The sequence below is a fragment of the Adiantum capillus-veneris genome, chromosome 16 (assembly GCF_014529385.1).
Source record: "Adiantum capillus-veneris isolate H3 chromosome 16, ASM1452938v2, whole genome shotgun sequence".
NCBI lineage: Eukaryota > Viridiplantae > Streptophyta > Polypodiopsida > Polypodiales > Pteridaceae > Adiantum > Adiantum capillus-veneris.
In genome coordinates, this window is record NC_140946.1 from 119,487,861 (window position 1) to 119,506,911 (window position 19,051).

The 19,051-nt window shown below is 45.7% G+C and overlaps 1 protein-coding gene across 1 annotated transcript in view; it reads left to right on the forward strand.

Annotated features, from left to right (window-relative positions):
- The window catches only part of LOC147439740 (uncharacterized), a 296,739-nt gene that overhangs the window by 51,176 nt on the left and 226,512 nt on the right, over positions 1 to 19,051 (forward strand). The window contains exons 10-11 of the mRNA XM_086485533.1: positions 72 to 419; positions 7,400 to 7,732. Coding sequence (XP_086341659.1) covers positions 72 to 419; positions 7,400 to 7,732 — 681 coding nt within the window. The remainder of the gene's footprint in view (positions 1 to 71; positions 420 to 7,399; positions 7,733 to 19,051) is intronic.

Consider the following 19,051-nt stretch of genomic DNA (forward strand, 5'->3'; position numbering starts at 1 on the left):
TTGTTATTCTCATATACATCAACTCACCATCGTTTAAATGGTTAATTTCATTGTTCTTTTTGGGAATTCAGGTCCACTTTCTTTGAGTAATTCATTTGCATTCTGGGAAAGGAATGTAAGTGAATTGAGAGCAGGAGCTATGGCTTCCTTATATCTGTGGACAAAGGATACTTTCAATAATATCATAAATGCTTCTACTCAGGAGAATATGAGAGATGATTTTCTGCTACAAGTAACATATTCAAGTTTGCCAATGAGCGAAGTTGGCCAAGATCTAAATATTAGCATCGATCTAGACAAAATTAGAGGTTGTTGGTTGATTACGTTTTGGCCAAAGATTCTGGGGGAGTTCTTTTTGCAAGTAGGAACAGAAGATGGAAATTTCTCCAATTCGCCTTTAGCATTTACTGTAGATTCTGGTAAGTACTTGATATTCATCTGCTCATGACACCAGCTTCTCCTTTTGTTTCAGGTTACTCAAGCTGCTTTGCTCATTGGAACATCTTGATAAATTTCTTATGAAATAGCATCAATTTTCTAGCATATACTCATGTAAAATTCTTTCTACATGACAATGTAAGTGTAGACAGGCATTGCTCAAAGAAGCCATAAATCTTCTTAGAGTTAGTGAGGCAGGGAAACAAGTTTCAACACTTTTAAAGGACTGAGGGATATGTGGAAGTTTCTAGAAATATTGGATTATCTTTTTGTTGTTATAGCAAGAAAACAATGTTGTGCTTTCTACAATGGATGCTCCTCAGTCCAGTACGCAAGAAAGTCACTCTATAGCACAAACTGGATAACTGAAATGAACCATAGAACATAAATGTACTCAAAACAGCAAGACAGTGTAGACTCCAAGCCCAGTGTAAGAATCACTACTCTCAAATGTATCAACTACAAACTCTGGCTGGCAGCACACATGGTTCCAGACCAAGTGCTCAACGTACAATGGAGGTGTCAAGGCTCAGACTGTGCAAGCAGTGTGTTGCGTGCTCAAAGACTAGACTCTAGACCAAAGACACAAACTGAACTCATTCGCGACTCATCATATATACAATGGCTATCCATCACTAGTAAAATATATATGAACAGACAAATACACATACCTATGGACTGTAGTGGTGGTGGTAGGCTGACCACGGTGTCCATTCGACTACCACTCCTTGGTGTTTTGCCAGGTGCATATGGTTCACTAGACCACCGACATGGTCTAGTTCACCAGTCGAGAGTGTCCGCCAAGTGTGAACTTAAGACCAATTGTAACTGCCAGTCCGGTGCCAGTGACACTGTAGCCTTGCTATGGGTTGACTGCCACAAGACCAAATCACAGACCACTCAGTCCTGGTGAGTGACGCTACCAAACCAAACTGCTACCGACACTAGAACACAATGGGGATAGACAAGGCAATGAGGCCTCCATGCTGCTGATGCTCTGAAGAAGGGGGACTGTTGCAGGTAAAAGGGCGGGTAAGGATGTAGAGGCCACGGGTAGGGTGCTGGATAAGTCCCAAAACAAGGAGGCGGCGGTGACATATGCAGAAAAAAGCATCATAGAGAGCTTGTGCGTTAGGTATGACCACCTGCATTGTTGAAGCCTCAAGTAAGAAGTAATACTGCATAACAAAGTAAGCCGATAAAAAAATGATTGGGATGGTGTCAAGAGCTTCCCGCAAGCACTCACTGTAGCATTCGACATTGAATTTTAAAAGGTTTTAGTATCTGCCAGAGGCATGGGAAAACTTTGCATTCCCATCGCTTTCTCTAAATCATCCTCACTAAGTTTCTTGGCATGGAAAGTGAGCATGGGAGCACCCAGTCTCGATCGTGAGACCCGTAATAAGCATACTTGGGTTTTTGTGACCCCTATACCTGGTGAGAGCACACCTGGTCTGTAGGAGCAAGGTAATAAGCATACTTGGGTTTTTGTGATCCCTATACCTGGTGAGAGCACACCTGGACTGCAGGAGCAAGAGTCCAATTTGGAGGGGTTGCAACTTCTCTCTCAAAAAGAGGTGAATAACTTGTTAAATAATAACAAGCCATCAATTTTTAGAGGAGAGAAAAGGAAGCGCAACAAAGATGTTGTGAATATATTTTTGAGAAAATGGGATGGGATTCACGATCTCAGATGCACTCCACATGTAGTCAAGGCACTACAAACGACTCCAACACTAGATGGCAAGGCCTAGTGCAGCCTCAACTGTGGCTTAGCAAATACCACTCTGAATGTTGTTGTCACCACTGAGAAGACTCATGGGAGTCCTCACCGTTCTTAGAGTTCTCATACTCTAGTTGCTTAGTGTTTCGCGTACAAACCATGATTGGGTAACTCTATCAGATGACTTTCAAAGAAGTGTAAAAGAAAACTAAAACGCTCCTCAATGCAGTAAGCAAGAAACGTCACCCCATAGCACAAACTGGATAATTGGAATGAAAGATAGAACATAAATGACTCAAAACAGCAAGACAGGATAGACTCCAAGCCCAGTGAAAGCATCGACTACTCTCAATGTATCAATTACAGACTCTGGCTGGCAGCACACACAACTCTAGACCTAGTGCTCAAGGTACAATGGGGGTGTCAAGGCTCAGACCGTGCAAGGAGAGTGCACTGTGCTGCATGCTCAAAGACTAGACTGAGACAGAGGACAGAGGATGCACGTTGGATCAACATAATTGCCCCTTTACAGCATATACCACACAGTTTCGACTTCATGATAACCCTTCGATTGCTTTATTTCACTTAAGCCTACCATATTTGGTGGATGGGAAGTACTCACCATATTTGGTGGATGGAAAGTACTCTCATTGTACCCAAGATATCATCTTATGGAGAGGCAGATGGACTATACATCCTATGCCCCACACTATAAAGGAAATAGTACTCAAGCGGAGATTGAAAAGGAGAACTCTTTTGACCAAGCGTATCTGCCCAACCCCTTTCCAAACCCTTCGTGTGCTGCCTTACATACTGTTCGTAGAGTCCTTTGCGCCCCACAACCATTCTCCAACAGTCTGTCGGACACCCCTGCACCCTGCCATTTGTGCTTTTTTGCACTTCTTCCAGCCCCCTGCCAGCATTATCTTGCTGCTACTACCTCAGCCACATAGAGAGCTTGAGATGGGGGTTGAGCATGCTGCCATCCAGTCTTTTGTACTGGGCTACCCCATAATTTTGGGTTGCCGATGGCTTATTGCTAAGAAAGCTAAGCAGGATTGGAAAACAAGTATTTTAGCGCTTAGCCCACACAAACTAGCTGGTAAGAAAGGATGAGCAATCATATATAACATGAAGGAGGTAAGGTAGGAGGACCGAAAGTCGGAGACCTTAGTGGATGGGTTTAGCTCTGATGAATGTTCTACCTTAGAGAGTGAATCTTGTGAGAGTTCACTAGAAGTGATGGGTTTGGCTCTTAAAAGTCAGTTTGGGGAAGAACATGCTCATGATTCATAGCTCGAGGATGGGGGGCTAACCAAGTTGCACTTCAAGGGTTCTGTACTGAAGAAAGAGAGTCCTAACTTGCCATAAGAACTCATTTGGCTTTCTTAATCTCTACTTATGAGCAAACCAAGGAGTCATAATGATCGAGCATTGCATTCAGCTTAAGGGTGGGAATGGATCCGTGGTGCAAAAGCTAAGAAGGCTAGAATTAGTCCAACAAGAATGCTCTTCTCAAGGAATTTCAAAAACTTGTAAAGGCAGTTTTTATCTATTTTGGATGCCAGGCCAGAGTAGGAAGTGGAGGGAGTGTGTAGACTAAATGCCTGTTGATGCTATCACAAACGGGATAATCTTCCACTCTAATTTCAAGGTGAGACCTTGAATGAGTTGGCAGGTCATGACAGGTGCATAGTCTGTGATGTCTACTCCGAGCAATTTCCAAATTAGGATTACAGAAAATCGGTGTAAAACTCGCGTCATCATTCCATGGGAATGCTTTTCTTATGGGTAAGGCCTTTTGACCGTACAACTGCCCCGACCATCTTCCAAGGATTTATCTCACATATTTTGGAGCTTTACATCTGCAAGTCCATACTTGTATTGTAGCGGGATAATGTGTCGTGCTCTCTACAGTGGGTGCTCCTCAGTGCAACGTGTGTGAGATCTCACTCCAACAGAATGATAACACAGAAGACAACGAATAACAGAGCAAAGAGAAAACGACACGACGACTCAACATGGAACCTGAACAACATGAGACATCGACCAGTACAGACTTTGGCATGGCAGCACACTGAGCTCCAACCCAGAACTCACGGGTACAATGGGGGTGTCGAGGCTCAACTGTGCAGGGATGGTGCAAACGAACTGTGCATGAACTCAAGATGCTCAATAAGAATGACCATACAAAGTAGATGATGATGCCAATAACTCCCCAAACTGTGGTCGTGGTGATTTGGACCCACGTCGGCTAGACTACCACCCGTATGTTTGCCACGTGTCACTGCCCAGGCGAAAGTCCGTCCAGTGTGAACTCCAACCCAACTGGAACTAATTGCTTGTCCCATGCGTGTATACACTGTAGCCCTGCTACATGTATTTATTGATAATTTTTGTAATTATAGCTCACACGACACACGAGAAAATCCCTTCAAATACTTCACAACTTTATCGTAGTTTCACAATTTGAGTCGACACGGCCCTACGTAGTTCCGTGCCTAGAGGTATTTGCTCCAAAGATTGGCGCCCCTTTTGGTATTTATTTTTATATTAATGCTTGATCAAAGTTACAACTGCCCACGGGTCCTCTGCTCTTAAGACTTTGCGTCCAGAATCGAGATGCTTTGAAGAGCGAGGCCCTTAGGCCCTTTTTATTCTTACAAGGAATGCCAAAGCAGAGCCCCAAAAGCAGTTCAACTCAAATGCAACGAGTCCCAAAGGCTTCTTACTCAAAAGCAAAGAGTTCCAAAAAGCAACTGTTCCCAAAATCTGCCAACAAAAAGCACCAACGCAAATTGCGGAAGTCCGTACAGGCTGCCACGTTAGCAGTCAGTGCAAAAAGCGAGATTCCATACGGGCTACCGAATCAGCAGTCTGTCAGCGCGTTTCACGGGCGTCCATACAGCTCCCACGTCAGCACATCGTACAGCCTGCCATGTCATCTGTCCAAATTGTAATCGCCCTCGACTACGCCTGCAAAATAGACAGAGGCCATAAACCAATCCAGTAGACATTGACTCTAAGTACCAATGCACTAGACAACACACATCCAGTACTTGTACAAAGATTCAGATCACATTCACATTCACTTCACATAGAATCTAGGACCGCGATTCCTGGCGAGGTATTTATCAATCGCGTCTAGATCCGCACCGGACCTCACTGATGTCGATTTAACTAATCCCATATCGCGATCACGTCCATAGATTCTGAGATCGAAATGCTGCATTCATTCCACTCAAGCTTTGTCGTGTGCGAGTAATTATTTTCGAGGATCTCATGTGGACGTACTTCTCTCATAATGGCTGTCCACTATTAAGTGGGTGGCCGGTCATCTTTTAAAAATGTGTGAACCTGTTAAAAAACTCAATAAAACTTAGTGAGCTGAAAACTGATGCCACACAACACACTTCCCAGGCGTCCGTGGATGCAATTCTCAGGCACAGATGCAATGCAAACACAGATTCCTCACGGGAAAGCATCAGCTTTTCGCGGAAAGCACTTAAAAATATTCCGCTTTTTTAGAAAAAGCTTCTTAGAACCCATCTTTATTCTTGTGCCTGCGTCTCTACACGTATTCCTTTTTCCGGTTCGGATTTCTTGCCAGACCAATGAAATATCCCCTTTTCGATGCTCTTGCCACCCATCATGTGACGCATCAGGAATATCCAGTTCCCGGTCTCTCGTACCGAACTAACGGTACAACTTTTCGCGATGCCTAATGCACCCATCATATGACACATCAGAGTTGTCCGTTCTTGATGGTTTCTATCAATTCGAGTAGATCTACAGTTCCTACCTTTTACAGTTCAAGTGTACACAGTTCAAAAAATAGAAATTACTTTGAAAAATAAGAAAATAGTCCATTTAGCAACACTTCCCCACCTAGCAGGGTGGTTGGGTCCATCGAGCCCAGTATTGCTAGGGAAACTTAGTGTTTGTGGACGACTCCTTGGTGGTGAGTGAGCCCTGAAAGGAGATTCTTCCGACTAGGATTTATGCTTGAGTTCCCCTAGTAGGGCGCTAATGGGAACCAAAGATATAATAATTTTTTTTTGGAGATGCACAATTGAGCGAAGAATGAGAGGACATATTCTCTATGAGTATTCTGCTTGGGAGCGCTTTCACCCTTGCTGAGTTAGAGGCAGCCCTCTTGTATAGAGGAGAGACTTTGATAGTAACTGATATGGAACCACTTGACATGTACAGATCATGGACGTATGCTTTGTAGTTGACCACATGTTGGTTGGGGTCCCATGGCTGCTGGTTGTGTGTAGAGTAATGGAGACCGGTCCATTTTGTAGCCTGCCTGAGGATGTACAGAGTGATTGGACCTCATAGGGGAGGTCTACTATGTGGCAGTTGTCATGCAGTTGGAGGTGTTGATGCTTTTGCCCTGAGCTTTAGCGGGGGGGCGGGGCTCTCTCCGGCAGACAGTGTGAGTCTTCCTTGGCTCGTGGAGTGCACCTTCCGGATGATTAGGGGTCTTGCAGCGGCAGAGCATCGGTAGATTCTAGATCCGGTTCCTGATGGGACAGTGACATGAGGCTCGAGTTTGGGAGCTTTTGACTTGTAGCCTCTATCACGGCTACAACGGGACTTTGGGGAGTGGTTGTACATCGTCTTGTGATTCTTGGGATGATTACTGTGCAGCTATAGAGTGACAAATTAGTGATACTTGCTTCAACTTCAGTCTGTTTGGGCCCTCTTTATTGGGAACGTAACATTTCTGATTATATCTAAGGAATGGAAAAACATGCTAAGTACTGGAGTCACTAACGAATCAATATGGAGAGTATTGACGCATGGATTTTGTTCTGGAATGATTCATGCTTTCTCGTCGGTGATTAAAAAATGCCTAGGATTACCGTAAGCTTTTTAGTGCATTTTGCTCCAAGTTGTCTCTTGAGCCAATGTAGAATTTCCATAGGACTGTTGTCTACTTGTTTTTATTTTGGTTAATGTGAGTTCTGTCCTGAGGAAAGTTTCCGCCTCTTGCATGTGAGGCCGCCCTTCTATTCTCGGCTTCACTTCCTTGAGACCCAAGGCACCCAATTTTTTGAAAGTCTGCTCGGGGGTCATGGGGAGAAAGTATATGTCTGATGCACAATTTTAGCCAACTGCGTTTATGAATTGCATTCAGATTTCTCATGAATGTTTTGTGTTGTTTTCTTTGTGTACATTCATAAGTTGTGATTTCAGATTTTTGTTTGCTTTTGCAATGAATTTGAGCAGGTCTGCTTTCCCTACGGCACAGTTCAGGTGGATGGGAGGATGACATAAATGAGTTCCAGCCACCTGGAACGGCTAGATTTTATCTGACACTCAAGGATTCTGCAGGGAATATATTAAATGAGAGTTACGCGAGTGTTCATAATATTTCTATTCAGGTGTATGACGATTCTAATGCTCCTTTGGCTATTCCAGACATGGGGATTGACTACTTACAAAATGTGTCTCAATATATTATTTCATTTTCACTAAATCAAATTGGTCAGTTTATTTTGGCAATCGGCAAGGGGCCAGATTATCTGGAAGGGTCTCCTTTCCGGTTTTACTACATCGCTGGTAAGAATTGTTTCTAAAGTTTGATGTTACTGAAAGGGCCTTTTTTACAATTTGGCAACATTGCTGGTAATTTATTTTCCGCCTAGAGTGAAAATCTAGGTGTTGGTGCTGCAGATCCTGTTTTAGTTGGGCGAATTGGACTGCATGTCCTCAAAGAAAACTATGATATGTGCCTATGTGATTTACTGAGTAGAAAAATTGGAAGGGAAGCTGGATACACACATTACTTGGCCTTCTATTTCCTGCTTACATTTCACAGGACTCTTGAATGCTGCACACTGTAGAAGGAGAACTGGATCGTGCTAGTGCAATCTAGTGTAGGTGTCCCTGATCAGCTTTCTCTTAGGCAATCGTTACACTTCACCTTGGAAGTTGGTGATATCACTGCAGAGATATATCAGCTTTCCTATGAATGCTTCTAACCATACTGTACAGCCGAATAGTTCTGTGTTTTCCCCCTTGTATATGATCTTTTCGGTGGGTTTTCCTCGGCTCGAAGTTTCCCACTAGTAAATTAATCAAACTGATTTACAAAAAAGAAGGTGTCCCTGATCAATGCAATGTGCGCAAGAACCTTCTTTCTGAACAGAACCACCACGACCTGAATGTAAGACAATGCCAACTGTAAGACTGAAAATGGAAGAAGACAATAGACTCAATGCTCAAGTTTCAACTGAACTCCTATACTTACAATGTACCGTCTACAATGACTGACTGGCAGCATGCTCGGATCTAGAGCAAGGACTATCTAGATATAACAGCTTGTGGTAGGTGCGACTCTTGACCAAAGAATGTAGCAAGAAATCTATGTCATGCTCTCTATTGTGGGTGCTCCCCAGTGCAATATGCTAGAAATCTCACTCCAAACACAAAACAAACACCATAGAGCAATAAAAAATGAATTCCGGCTGGCAACACACTTAGCTCCGAGCCCAAGACTCATGGGGGTGTCAGGGCTCCAACTGTGCAAGAGGAGAGTGCAGTTTTTTTTTTTTGCAAGAAAAGATCCTTGGGGAGACTGTCCCAACGAGAAAACAAAGTATGTACAATGAGGGCTAGATCACGAGATGGGAGGGTTGGATCGAGGCTCAATTGTGTAGGGATAGTGCAAATGTGCTCTGTATAAATCAAGATAATAGACTCTAGACGACTGACCACACAAAGTAGATGATCCCGATAAACCCACACAGCTACGAATATATACAACCATAAAGAGCCACCAACGTCTCACAAATATCTATTCCAGCTAAGGCTATCTCAAAATTGTGGACGTGGTGGTCTAGCCCTGCGTCCGCTAGACCACCACCCGCCTGCCACGTGTCACTGCCCAGGCAAAAGTTCGTTCAATGTGGACTCAACCCAACTGCAACTAACTGTCTGTCCAGTGCCTGCGACACTGTAGCCCTGCTACAGGTTGCCCGCCACAAAACCACTCACCGTCTCGGTGAGAGTAACACTATGCTGCAAAGAGAACCGAGAAGTCAATATATGTACAAAAGAAGCCTGAGCAGAGCACTGCGGTCGTGTTAACAGAGAGAAAGAGTCATCGCCAGTGCTGCACATGACCTATCGGCCTCTAGGGGAGGAGCCATCAAATCGATGGTGGGAGGCCGCTGCTGCGGAGCTCTGCTGCTCTGGAGGAACTGACTCCCTATGACTAGAGCTGCCACCTACTGCATAGATGATGGGTGCACCTGGCCTGAAGTGTACTCAGGCCGTCGACTAACACAGCCATGTCGGTGTGTACCAGCAAGGCCGTCGCAAGGAATGCTCTATGTCGATTGCATATGTGGTAAGGAAGCCGACGGCTGAAGCCCCTGAGGATAGAAGGAAAAGTGCTGAGGCTGGCCGTATCCGACAGCAGTGTGTGTAGAGATTCCCATGAATTGGGTAGAACTACCTGGCTATGCATACCCCACGGGAGTCTGTACCTGTATCCCTGTAGTAGCAGGCTACAGTGTCACTTTCACAGGACACAGTTAGTACAGTTGGTTTAGGCTGTTTCACACTGGACGGACACTCTGGGCTGGGGAATGACACGTGGCAGGGTACCGACGGTGGTCTAGTGGACATCGTGGCAGGTCACCACATGGCTGACATTTATGAGCTGTTGGTGGCTCTTTATGGTGTGACATATGAGTAGTAGCGGTTGGTCATGGGGATTATCTTCTTCACCTCTGGTCCAACATCGTCGTGGAGGGCAGTGAGTCTATACACAGAGCACTGATTCACCATCGCTGCACATCTGAGCCTCGACACCCCCATTGTACCTGTGAGTCCTCGGCTGGAGCTGAGTGTGCTGCCACGCTAGAGTCTGTATCAATCTTTGAGATAGTCGAGTCATATGTTCTGGTCTGCTGTTGTATCTTTGTGAGCTCTGTTGATGTCTCTTGTTTCCTTTCTGTTCAATCTCTTTGAGTGAGATTGCCACGCACAATGCACTGAGGACCAACCACTGTAGAGAGCACGACACATTATCCGCGCTACAGGTGCTCTCATTTTGGCGATCACGGTGGGACCTCAACTGAAATCTCACTCTGTGAGGTGCAAATCTTGAAGCTAGTTGGGTCTATCTAGCTTCGTCTACCTTGCCTAGCTTCGCCGACTTTGCCTTGCACTGTTCTTCTCTCGCCTCGTCCAACTGGTCTAGTCCTCTATCGCCCTAGTCATCTCTCGCCCTGGTCCAACCTGTCCTCGTCCTTGGTCTAGACCTCTACGACCCTGGTCTAGTCCTCCTCGTCCCTGGTCAAGCCTGGTCTAGTCACTTGCCTGGTCTAGTAGAGTCTAGACCATTCTTCGGCCAGTTCAAGACTTTTTTGCCCAAAGCTTGGTTGGGTTGGTAGTCCCTACATGACCCATACAAGGCGGTCAGTCGAGCGTCAAAGCGCACTCCTGAGTCCTCTGAAGTACTACAACAGAAGACGACCCTTGGAACCTGTTAGAAGTCCATCAACGACATCACCCATTCCTCCCTCCGGTTCCACATCTTCCAGATCACCTTCTCCAGTAAAGCTCTCTCCTATTCTGCTACAGCAAGCTACAGAGCAACAGGCTCAGCAAGGGGCCATGGAGCCGTTGGCTAGCGTTTTGGCTAAGGTAAACATCAAGTTCCCTACATTCAAAGGACTCTCCTCAGAAGATGCTGACGACCATGCAAGGAGGTTTGTATCTCTCTGTAGGGGTCGTGGTCTTAACAGGGAAGATGCTTATTTGGTACTCATTCCATCCACCTTGGATGGCTTAGCAGACAAATGATACGGCCAGTTTGCAGAGAACCATTTTGCAACTTGGGCGACCTTAAGACAACAATTCTGTGCAGCTTTCAGGCTAGGTGACTACCAGGAGAAGGTGTTGGATGAGTTGGCCAACATGGTGCTCCAGCCAGAAGAGACTTTTGCAGAACATATGACGAAAACCAAGTCTCTGGTTGCCAAGCTTCCCCAGCAACCAGGTGAATTTATGGTTAAGAAATGGGTAGAGAAGGCGCTTCCCAAAACTTCTCAGCAAAAACTACGAGAGTCTTCGACCCGACGCCACTTTGGAGGAGTTCATCGCAGCTGCTACGAGGATAGAGGGGGCTAGGAAGCTGTTCTCCAACCACCCTCACATAGAGACCCCCTCTGTGTTTTTGGAAAGTCCTTCTGATCCTTTAACTTCTTTACGCAGGGAACTGGAAGCCCTAAAGTTACAGCGAGCTCTTCAAGAGGAGAGGTCCTTCTCTCTTAGACAGGATACGCCTCCACATCACGAGGCATTGGAACAGATCAAGCGTGAGCCAGAAGAGCTCAAGGGTTAGCAAGAGACTAAGGCTATGGTTTGGTGTAGCTCGTGCCGCTCTCCAGGGCACCCTCCACAGGAATGCCCCCTTCGGGTTTACTGCCACTTCTGTGAAAAATCTGGACAGGAGGACAAGGATTGTTACTACCTCAAGGGATTGCGACAAATACAACAAAATCTTGGTCCTTCTCTTCAGCAAGGGACAGCACCTGTATCCAACATGGTTTCTCCCTGTGGCCATCCACACCATATGCCACCTTTGCTGACAGCCCCTCCTATGCAAGGTATGCAGAGCACTTTTCTCTCTCAGAGCTTTTATCATACCCATGCTCCCTCATCATCTCAAAGCTTCTATGCCTCCACCTCCAACTCAATGCACCAGGAGCAAGGACCACCTCGCCCTTCCACTCGCCCTTTGAATCGGCCCATTTTGTGCTACAAATGCGGGGAATATGGGCATTACCAAAGAAAATGCCCCCTGCCAGAAGGGTCCCCTCCGAGCCGTCATTGCCCTGAAACGAAGGATCACTACAGTAAGGATTGCCCTAAACTTCGTGCATCTGGTTTCGAACTCAATTCAAAGCCAAAATGAGTTTGCCTTTCCCAAGCTCAATTTGATAGCAGTGAGCACCGTTTGTCAGCCGCCCCCTTCTACCCACGTGGTTACCCCTCAAAATAAGCCGCAACAGTTGGCAGAGGAGCCATCGGGCGTCCTCACCCGGGCCCCCAGAGAGCCGCTCTCGGTCTTAGCATTCCATGAAGTTCAACCCCCCCACACATTCTCACACTAGTGGATATCTTGCTTGCAGCTGTTAACAAGCCATCCCCCAGTGCCATTAAGGAATCCAAGTCCTTGCTCTCCGATATTGATGAAGCTTTCTTGGAAGCAGTTTCCGATCTACAGAAGATCAAGGTACCAAAGGAACAACAACAAGTAGAAAAAGAGAAGCTTACAGCAGAGTCAGTCTTGAAGAACACCTTCCAACAAATGTCCCTCTATGACATGCTGCGACTAGATGCAAAGTTTAGAAGTGACACCCTTGCTGTTATTCAATCACTTTATCCTGGAGCAGGTCCTAGTGGCGGGCACCTCCCAGTGCGACCATCAGAGTCCTATATGATATTTAATCCTGCTGCTCCACTTACTAATTATAGAAGCCCTCCCCTGACAGTGTCCGTTTTGGGTAGGCAATTCTCAGGAGTGATAGTGGATGGTGGATCTGGCATCAACCTGATGCGTGAGGTCACTATGTTAGCTCCATGTCTACAGCCTACTCGCCCTGCTCCCTTCACAGTTACATTGGCCGACCAATGAACAGTCTGCCCAGTGGGCATAGTGGACAATGTGCCTCTGCAGGTAAAAGACTTTAGTTTTAACTTGGATTTTGTTGTGGTTTGTCTTCCCCAGGTTGAGGGCGAATTTCCTTTGCTCATTGGAAGACCATGGCTGCGACACACTAAAGCACTTCATGATTGGGGAAACGACGCAATGTGGATACATACTTCTGGCTCTTCGATGCAACCCATTCTCTTAGAAGGTGGTATGGATCCGGTGGTCTAGCAAGTTTCTTTGTCAATGGAAAATAAACCTGAACAAGAACAGCCTACTACACCTGAGGTCAGATGAAGATCTGCTCGAGTGGTTGGAGGCTACCAAATCTATGCCTTGTTATGGAGTCTCGATTCACTCTTGGCCTGAAGATACACCCTCTTCAAATGTTTCCATAGTCACTAAACCTAATGTGCCAGCTCAAGAGTTGAAAGTCACAGAAGATACTCCTGATGCGCTCTCGGTGCAAGCCCTCTTGATGAAAGCCGTTGAATTTGGAAAGCCTATGAAAAAGTATATAAGCGGGAAGAAATCTCCCCTACAGGAGTTCACCACCCCTCAAACATCAACCCCTGTGGTGTCTGCTTCTCGGACCAGAACAAAGCTCTCCTCTGAGTCTAGCAAACTCCCTTCACAGAGCCCGTCCTGCAAGGTGAATTCCAAGATCATGATATTTGTCTTGGTCATGATAGTTGGGTGCTTCTTATTTGCGCCTAGTCCCCCTCATCCCCTCGCCCTACCCTCCCCCTCTCCCACTCGCCCTCGCCCTCTCACTACCCCTCGCCCTACCCTCACCTCCTCGCCCTCGCCCTCGCCCTAGTCCTAGTCCCTCCCCCTCCCCTCGCCCTACCCTCCCCCTCATCCCCTTGCCCTCGCCCTATTCTCCCCCTCGCCCCCTCACTACCCCTCGCCCTACCCTCCCCCTCACCCCCTCGCCCTCGCCCTACCCTCCTCCTCGCCCCCTCACTACCCCTCGCCCTAGTCCTAGTCCCTCGCCCCCTACCCCCCTTTCCCCCTCGCCTCGCCCTAGTCCCTCCCCCTCACCCCCTCGCCCTTGCCCTCGTCCCTTTCCCCTAGTTACATCTTTGAGGAAATAATAAAGTGCATTGTGCTTGTTTGCTCTTTTGCACAAGATATGGTTATGTCTAACCGGGACTACCACTCTCGAGTGTTTATGAGAGCAGGATCAAAGTGAAACATTGTTTTCTCAGATGAATTGGTTTGCTTAACTAGCCGGAAGGTCAACTATTGATATGGTATCCGGTAATTTCCGAATAGATTACCTGCTACTACGGGTAGGAAAATTATGAAGGAACCATTATGAGCTTTCCAGCAAAGAAAAGCTTTCATCAAGCTTGAATACTCTTTAAGCCCACACCCCCTACCCGGTAAGGGAAGATATGGTAGTGCTTTTCACACAAGTGAATGAACTCTCTTTACGAGGGAAGGAACAAGCGACGACTACGGCCTGTGCTTGAGGAATCCAAGGATTAAAATCCTAGATTATTTATGAGCGCGTTTTGCTCTAAGATCGAGCCAAGGGATCGTCAAGTTGAGCGTCTTCGCTCTAAGGATCTTATGAAGGGAAGGTAATTTCCCATGTTCACCGAAGCTCTAACACAGCTTAAGAATTATGTACACTTTTGAGTACATGGGATAACACACGAAGATGCAGACCTATGCCAAGGAACTGGATGAGAGTTTGTTATACTCTCTTGAGCGCCTTTTTGCGCGCAAGGATATTCCGACACGAGAATCTCTATTTGAGATGTGTTCAGTAGAAGGAATTTGAGTTTCTCTACGGAGAAGAGGTTCTCTAATGATCGTTGATCATTGAGTATGCTATGTGCTTTTACCATTACAGAAGCAACTTTTGGTTGCGGTATATGTTTCTCCATGAGCAGGTCAAGTAGCATTTACACGCTGCTGGAATAAATTCGAACTATTATGTTCGTAAGAATATAGCTCGCCAACCGTTTCAAAATGGTAAGAATTACATATTGGAGAACATCCCTGAGAATCAAAGAAGGTTCGCTCTATTGTGAACCGGGTTTGAACGTACGTTCAAAAAATGCTATGGCTAGAATCCCATCTGCCTGAGATTTTGCAAATCGTCATTGATGCTTGCAAGGTGAATCATTTTTTATGACTTTGTAAGGAAGAGACGCTAATGGGCGTCGGGAAATCATTGCTGGTGGTAATAACTGGCAGGAGGAAACGATTGGAAGGAAGTGCTGTCGTGCAAAAGGAATCTTCGGATTGGAACCATCCGCCTACGTTGATCGACGGCCCAAAACAAGAACCTTCTTTAAGGTGATCGCAAACTTTGTTTGTGAAAGAAAGACATCGAGCTTAATGCTCTATGACTTGAGCATTCCCTATGTGGGAGGACACAAGAGGTTTAATACCCTCTGGACTAATAGCGCAGGATTATGCGCAAGGATAGATACCTAGATTGATTTCTAGGAGGATTATTCTTCTCGGATTGAGAAGGTGGAATTGAGTTAACAGACTCTCGATTGAGGAAACATTTGATCTGTTGGAAAGACGCGAATGACGAGTTCTTCCACTGCTCGTAAGTTTGATGATGGTGAAGGATATCCTCGAGGTACTAGAGGAAGGACATGAACCGGTAAGCGAAGTATTGAATTATTGAATTTTTGAATTTTTGTTTAATTTTTAAGTTCTCTTTTGAGAAAGGACTAGCTCAACTCACCATCGAGCAAGATTTGGAATCTTTCCGGTTTCTCCCCGGCAGTTCAGTTGGACCTCTACAGTTGAGGACAACTGTTTATAAGTGAGAGGGATGTTGCTAAATTGGCTTTATCTAACAGAAAAATAATTCTAAATGAATTATTGGATTTATAAGTGAGAGGGTTTTCTCGCTTGGAACACCAAGGAAAAATAATTCTAAATGAATTATTGGAATTTTAAGTGAGAGGGCTTTTCTCACTGGAGACATCCGAGTACAGAGTATTCCTAGTGCGTCATTCAAAGTAATGACGGGAGCACTGAGAACGGGAATATCTGTAAGGCCACCAGGAACGGGTACTTCTGATGCGTCACATCGGATGGGTGACAGGGAGCATCGGAAAGAAGTATCCGACCATTCGGGAACGGACATCTCTGATGCGTCATAGGATGGGTGACATAGAGCATCGTGAAGGAGATTGTACTGTAAGTTCGGTAAGAAAGGACTAGGTGATGGGTATTCCTGATGCGTCACAAGGTGGGTGATGGGTGCATCGGAAAGGGAATATCCATAGTCGGGAGGAAATTCCGAATTGTGTTAGAATTGTGCACAAGGAAAAGCAAGCACTTGAATGAAGATGGGTTCAAAGGAAACTTTGAGGAAAAACAGATGCTTTTTGAGAAAGCGGGATTGTTTTTCGGGAAAGCAGATGCTTTCCCGCGAGGAAGTCTATGTCTGCATTGCAACTGTGCATGTGATTGCATCCAGGGACACCTGGGAAGTGCTGTGAAAGCATTGTTTTTAACTTATAAGGTTCTATTGAGTTTTTGGACAGATTCAGACCATTTTTAAAGGTGACCGACCGCCCGCTTAATAAGTGGGCAGCCATCTGATAAATAAGGCAACAGATCAGCCAGCGTTTTCTCTCTCTTTTTCTGGCAGAACAAAAAAAAAAAAAAGGACCAAAAAAAAAAAACGGCTGCGATCTCTACGCGAGCAGCTATTTGTGCCCGTGGCTAGGATCTATAAAAGCATCACATGCCCTCACTCAGAGGGGAGAACCAATCTTTGCAAGGAGGAGATGCTGCTACAGATTTCAGCCGTAAAGAAGACGTTGCCGGTAATGCCCATGGCTGCCCCAAGTGTACCAGATGTCGCGAAGACCCTGTGCGTGAGTTCCCTCGCGAAGAAGTGTCTACGAAGCGTGTTTCCATCGCGACAAGTTACTGTTTTTCTCTGTTTTCAGCCCATAAACGTCGTAGACGGGGTTGATTTACGAGAAGGAACCCGAGAACACACCTTTTTTGTGTGTAGGATTGGAAGAGAGGATTTTCTATGGAGAGATCTCTTCCAGGGAATTGCTTTTCGAAAACGGAGTTGCGTTTCGAGCGTCGAGACTTTGAAGGTAACGATTTTCATGTTATGAACTCTGAGTATTTGTTTGCAGGTGTACTTCCTCTTAGTGAGGGAGTAGGAGCAGAGGAAGGCACGAGCCTCTACAGGAGAAAAGCGCTTTGAGGAACTAGAGCCAGATCAGCCCAAGGGTTTCGTACCCGAGTTTGGGAAGTAGATCCACGGATCGGAGAGAGGTAGTCTATCAAGTTGTGCTCCGGAACTTGGGATTCCCAAGTAAGGACTTCGTGTCCGGGAAAGCAGAGTTGTTCTGCGGGAAGAGGACTTTGGAAAGAGAGTTGCAGGGATGCCATGCCCTGAGTCTGGAAGGTGAGATCCAGAGGCGAGAAGCTTGATTCTCGAGGAATCGGAATAAGGAACGGAAGTTCCTTGGAATAGGGTTTTGCCCTAGGAATCGGAAGCTGAGGCTTCCGGGAACCATCAAGTCTTATTCTAGAACGAACGTGGTAATACGTTCGGTTCAAGTGCTTGTATAGACTTCTCCTCAGTAATAAAGATACTATAACGAGGGGGGACCAGCACATCTTCTGGTCCCCAGTACTGTGTCGATCTTCTCACTTTATCTCTCTCTCTCTCTCTCTCTCTCTCTCTCTCTCTCTCTCTCTGTCTCTCTCTATCTATTTCTCTCTATATCCTCTGACTTCAATATTAAGTGATAAATTTTATTTATCCGAGTATATTTTATATTGTTATGCGCTCCCGTTTGTGACACGCTCCCTCAAGCCGATCAAGAATGTCACCTATCCTCGGTATGGGGAACCTGGTCTTGATGGTATTCTTATTCAAGGCGCGATAGTCAATGCACATGCGCCATGAACCATCCTTCTTCTGCACTAAGAGTACAGGCGAACAAAAAGGGGATGATTTGGGCTGAATCAGCCCCTTCTCTAAAAGCTCGTTGAGCTGACTTATAATCTCTTTCTGCTGGGCTGCACTAACCCTATATGGTGGTCTATTCGGTGGACTAGAACCTGACACAAGATCTATAGTATGATCCTCAGGGCTCGCAGGAGGTAACTCCATTGGAAAAGAGTCCGAAAAAGAGTCACTGAAACCACTCAAAAAAGTTGACCTGTCTTTATCTAAGGTAGACAAATTAGATACAACTTGAGGTACTTCTTTTGCAAAGATCAAGTACGCAGAAAGATAATTCTTTATTACAGACGAAATAGCAGAAGCAGAAACAACTGGAATAGACTCGCCTTTAAGCTTTACATCAAGGACATGAGTCTTTCCTCTATGTACAAGGGTAATCTTTTTGTTGTAAGTATCTACCGTAGCATGCAACCTGTAACACCATGGGATACCCAGTAACACATCACAGCCCTCAAGTGGCATAATATGAAATTCTTCCGCATCCACATAGCTCTGAATGTGCAAACGAAGCTTCCCCAAAATGGGAGTAGCTGGCTCTGAATGACCTGGGCATGCCAAACCTGCTTCCCCTGTCATACCCATCTCCTCTGCACGAATGCCCAACTTTGATGCCAATTCTGGTGATATGAAATTTGCACGGGCTCCTGGATCAAAGAAAACCAACACTGTCTGGTCTCTAACTTTGCCCCAAGCTCTGCATAGCTCCATGGCATCTGTGTTTGGCTGGTCTCCAACCAAATCTGGAACAAGTCCTGCACTTGGCTTTGGCTTCTTCCCTTTATGGTCTGACTTGTCATCCTTATCCTGGGACTTCTTCTGTGGATTCATTTGCAAAATGTAGTTCCTGTTCAGAAATGTAGCATTTCTTGGCCTCGCTAAGAGCTTTCCGTTCTTCAAAAGTTTTGCCAGAAAAATGCCTCTTTTGTCCTTGTCCTCGTCCCGAAGAAGACTTAGACTGCTTTTTGGACGTATCACCTTCTTCAGTGGAGGGCTTCTTTGTGGGAGGCTCAGAAGGCTTTGTTGCAACATTGCCCTTGGCTGAAAACTGTTTGCCTTGGGACCCTTTCTTGTGGCTATTAAATCCATCGGAATCTCCTTTCGATAGATTGCTGGCCACTCTTGCATTCTCTATCAAGTGAAACATATTCATGACAGTAGTCTTTGTGCAGTAGTCCCTGATTTTCTTGGGCAATCCGCAACAGTACTTCTCAATCTGTTCTGACAATGGCAC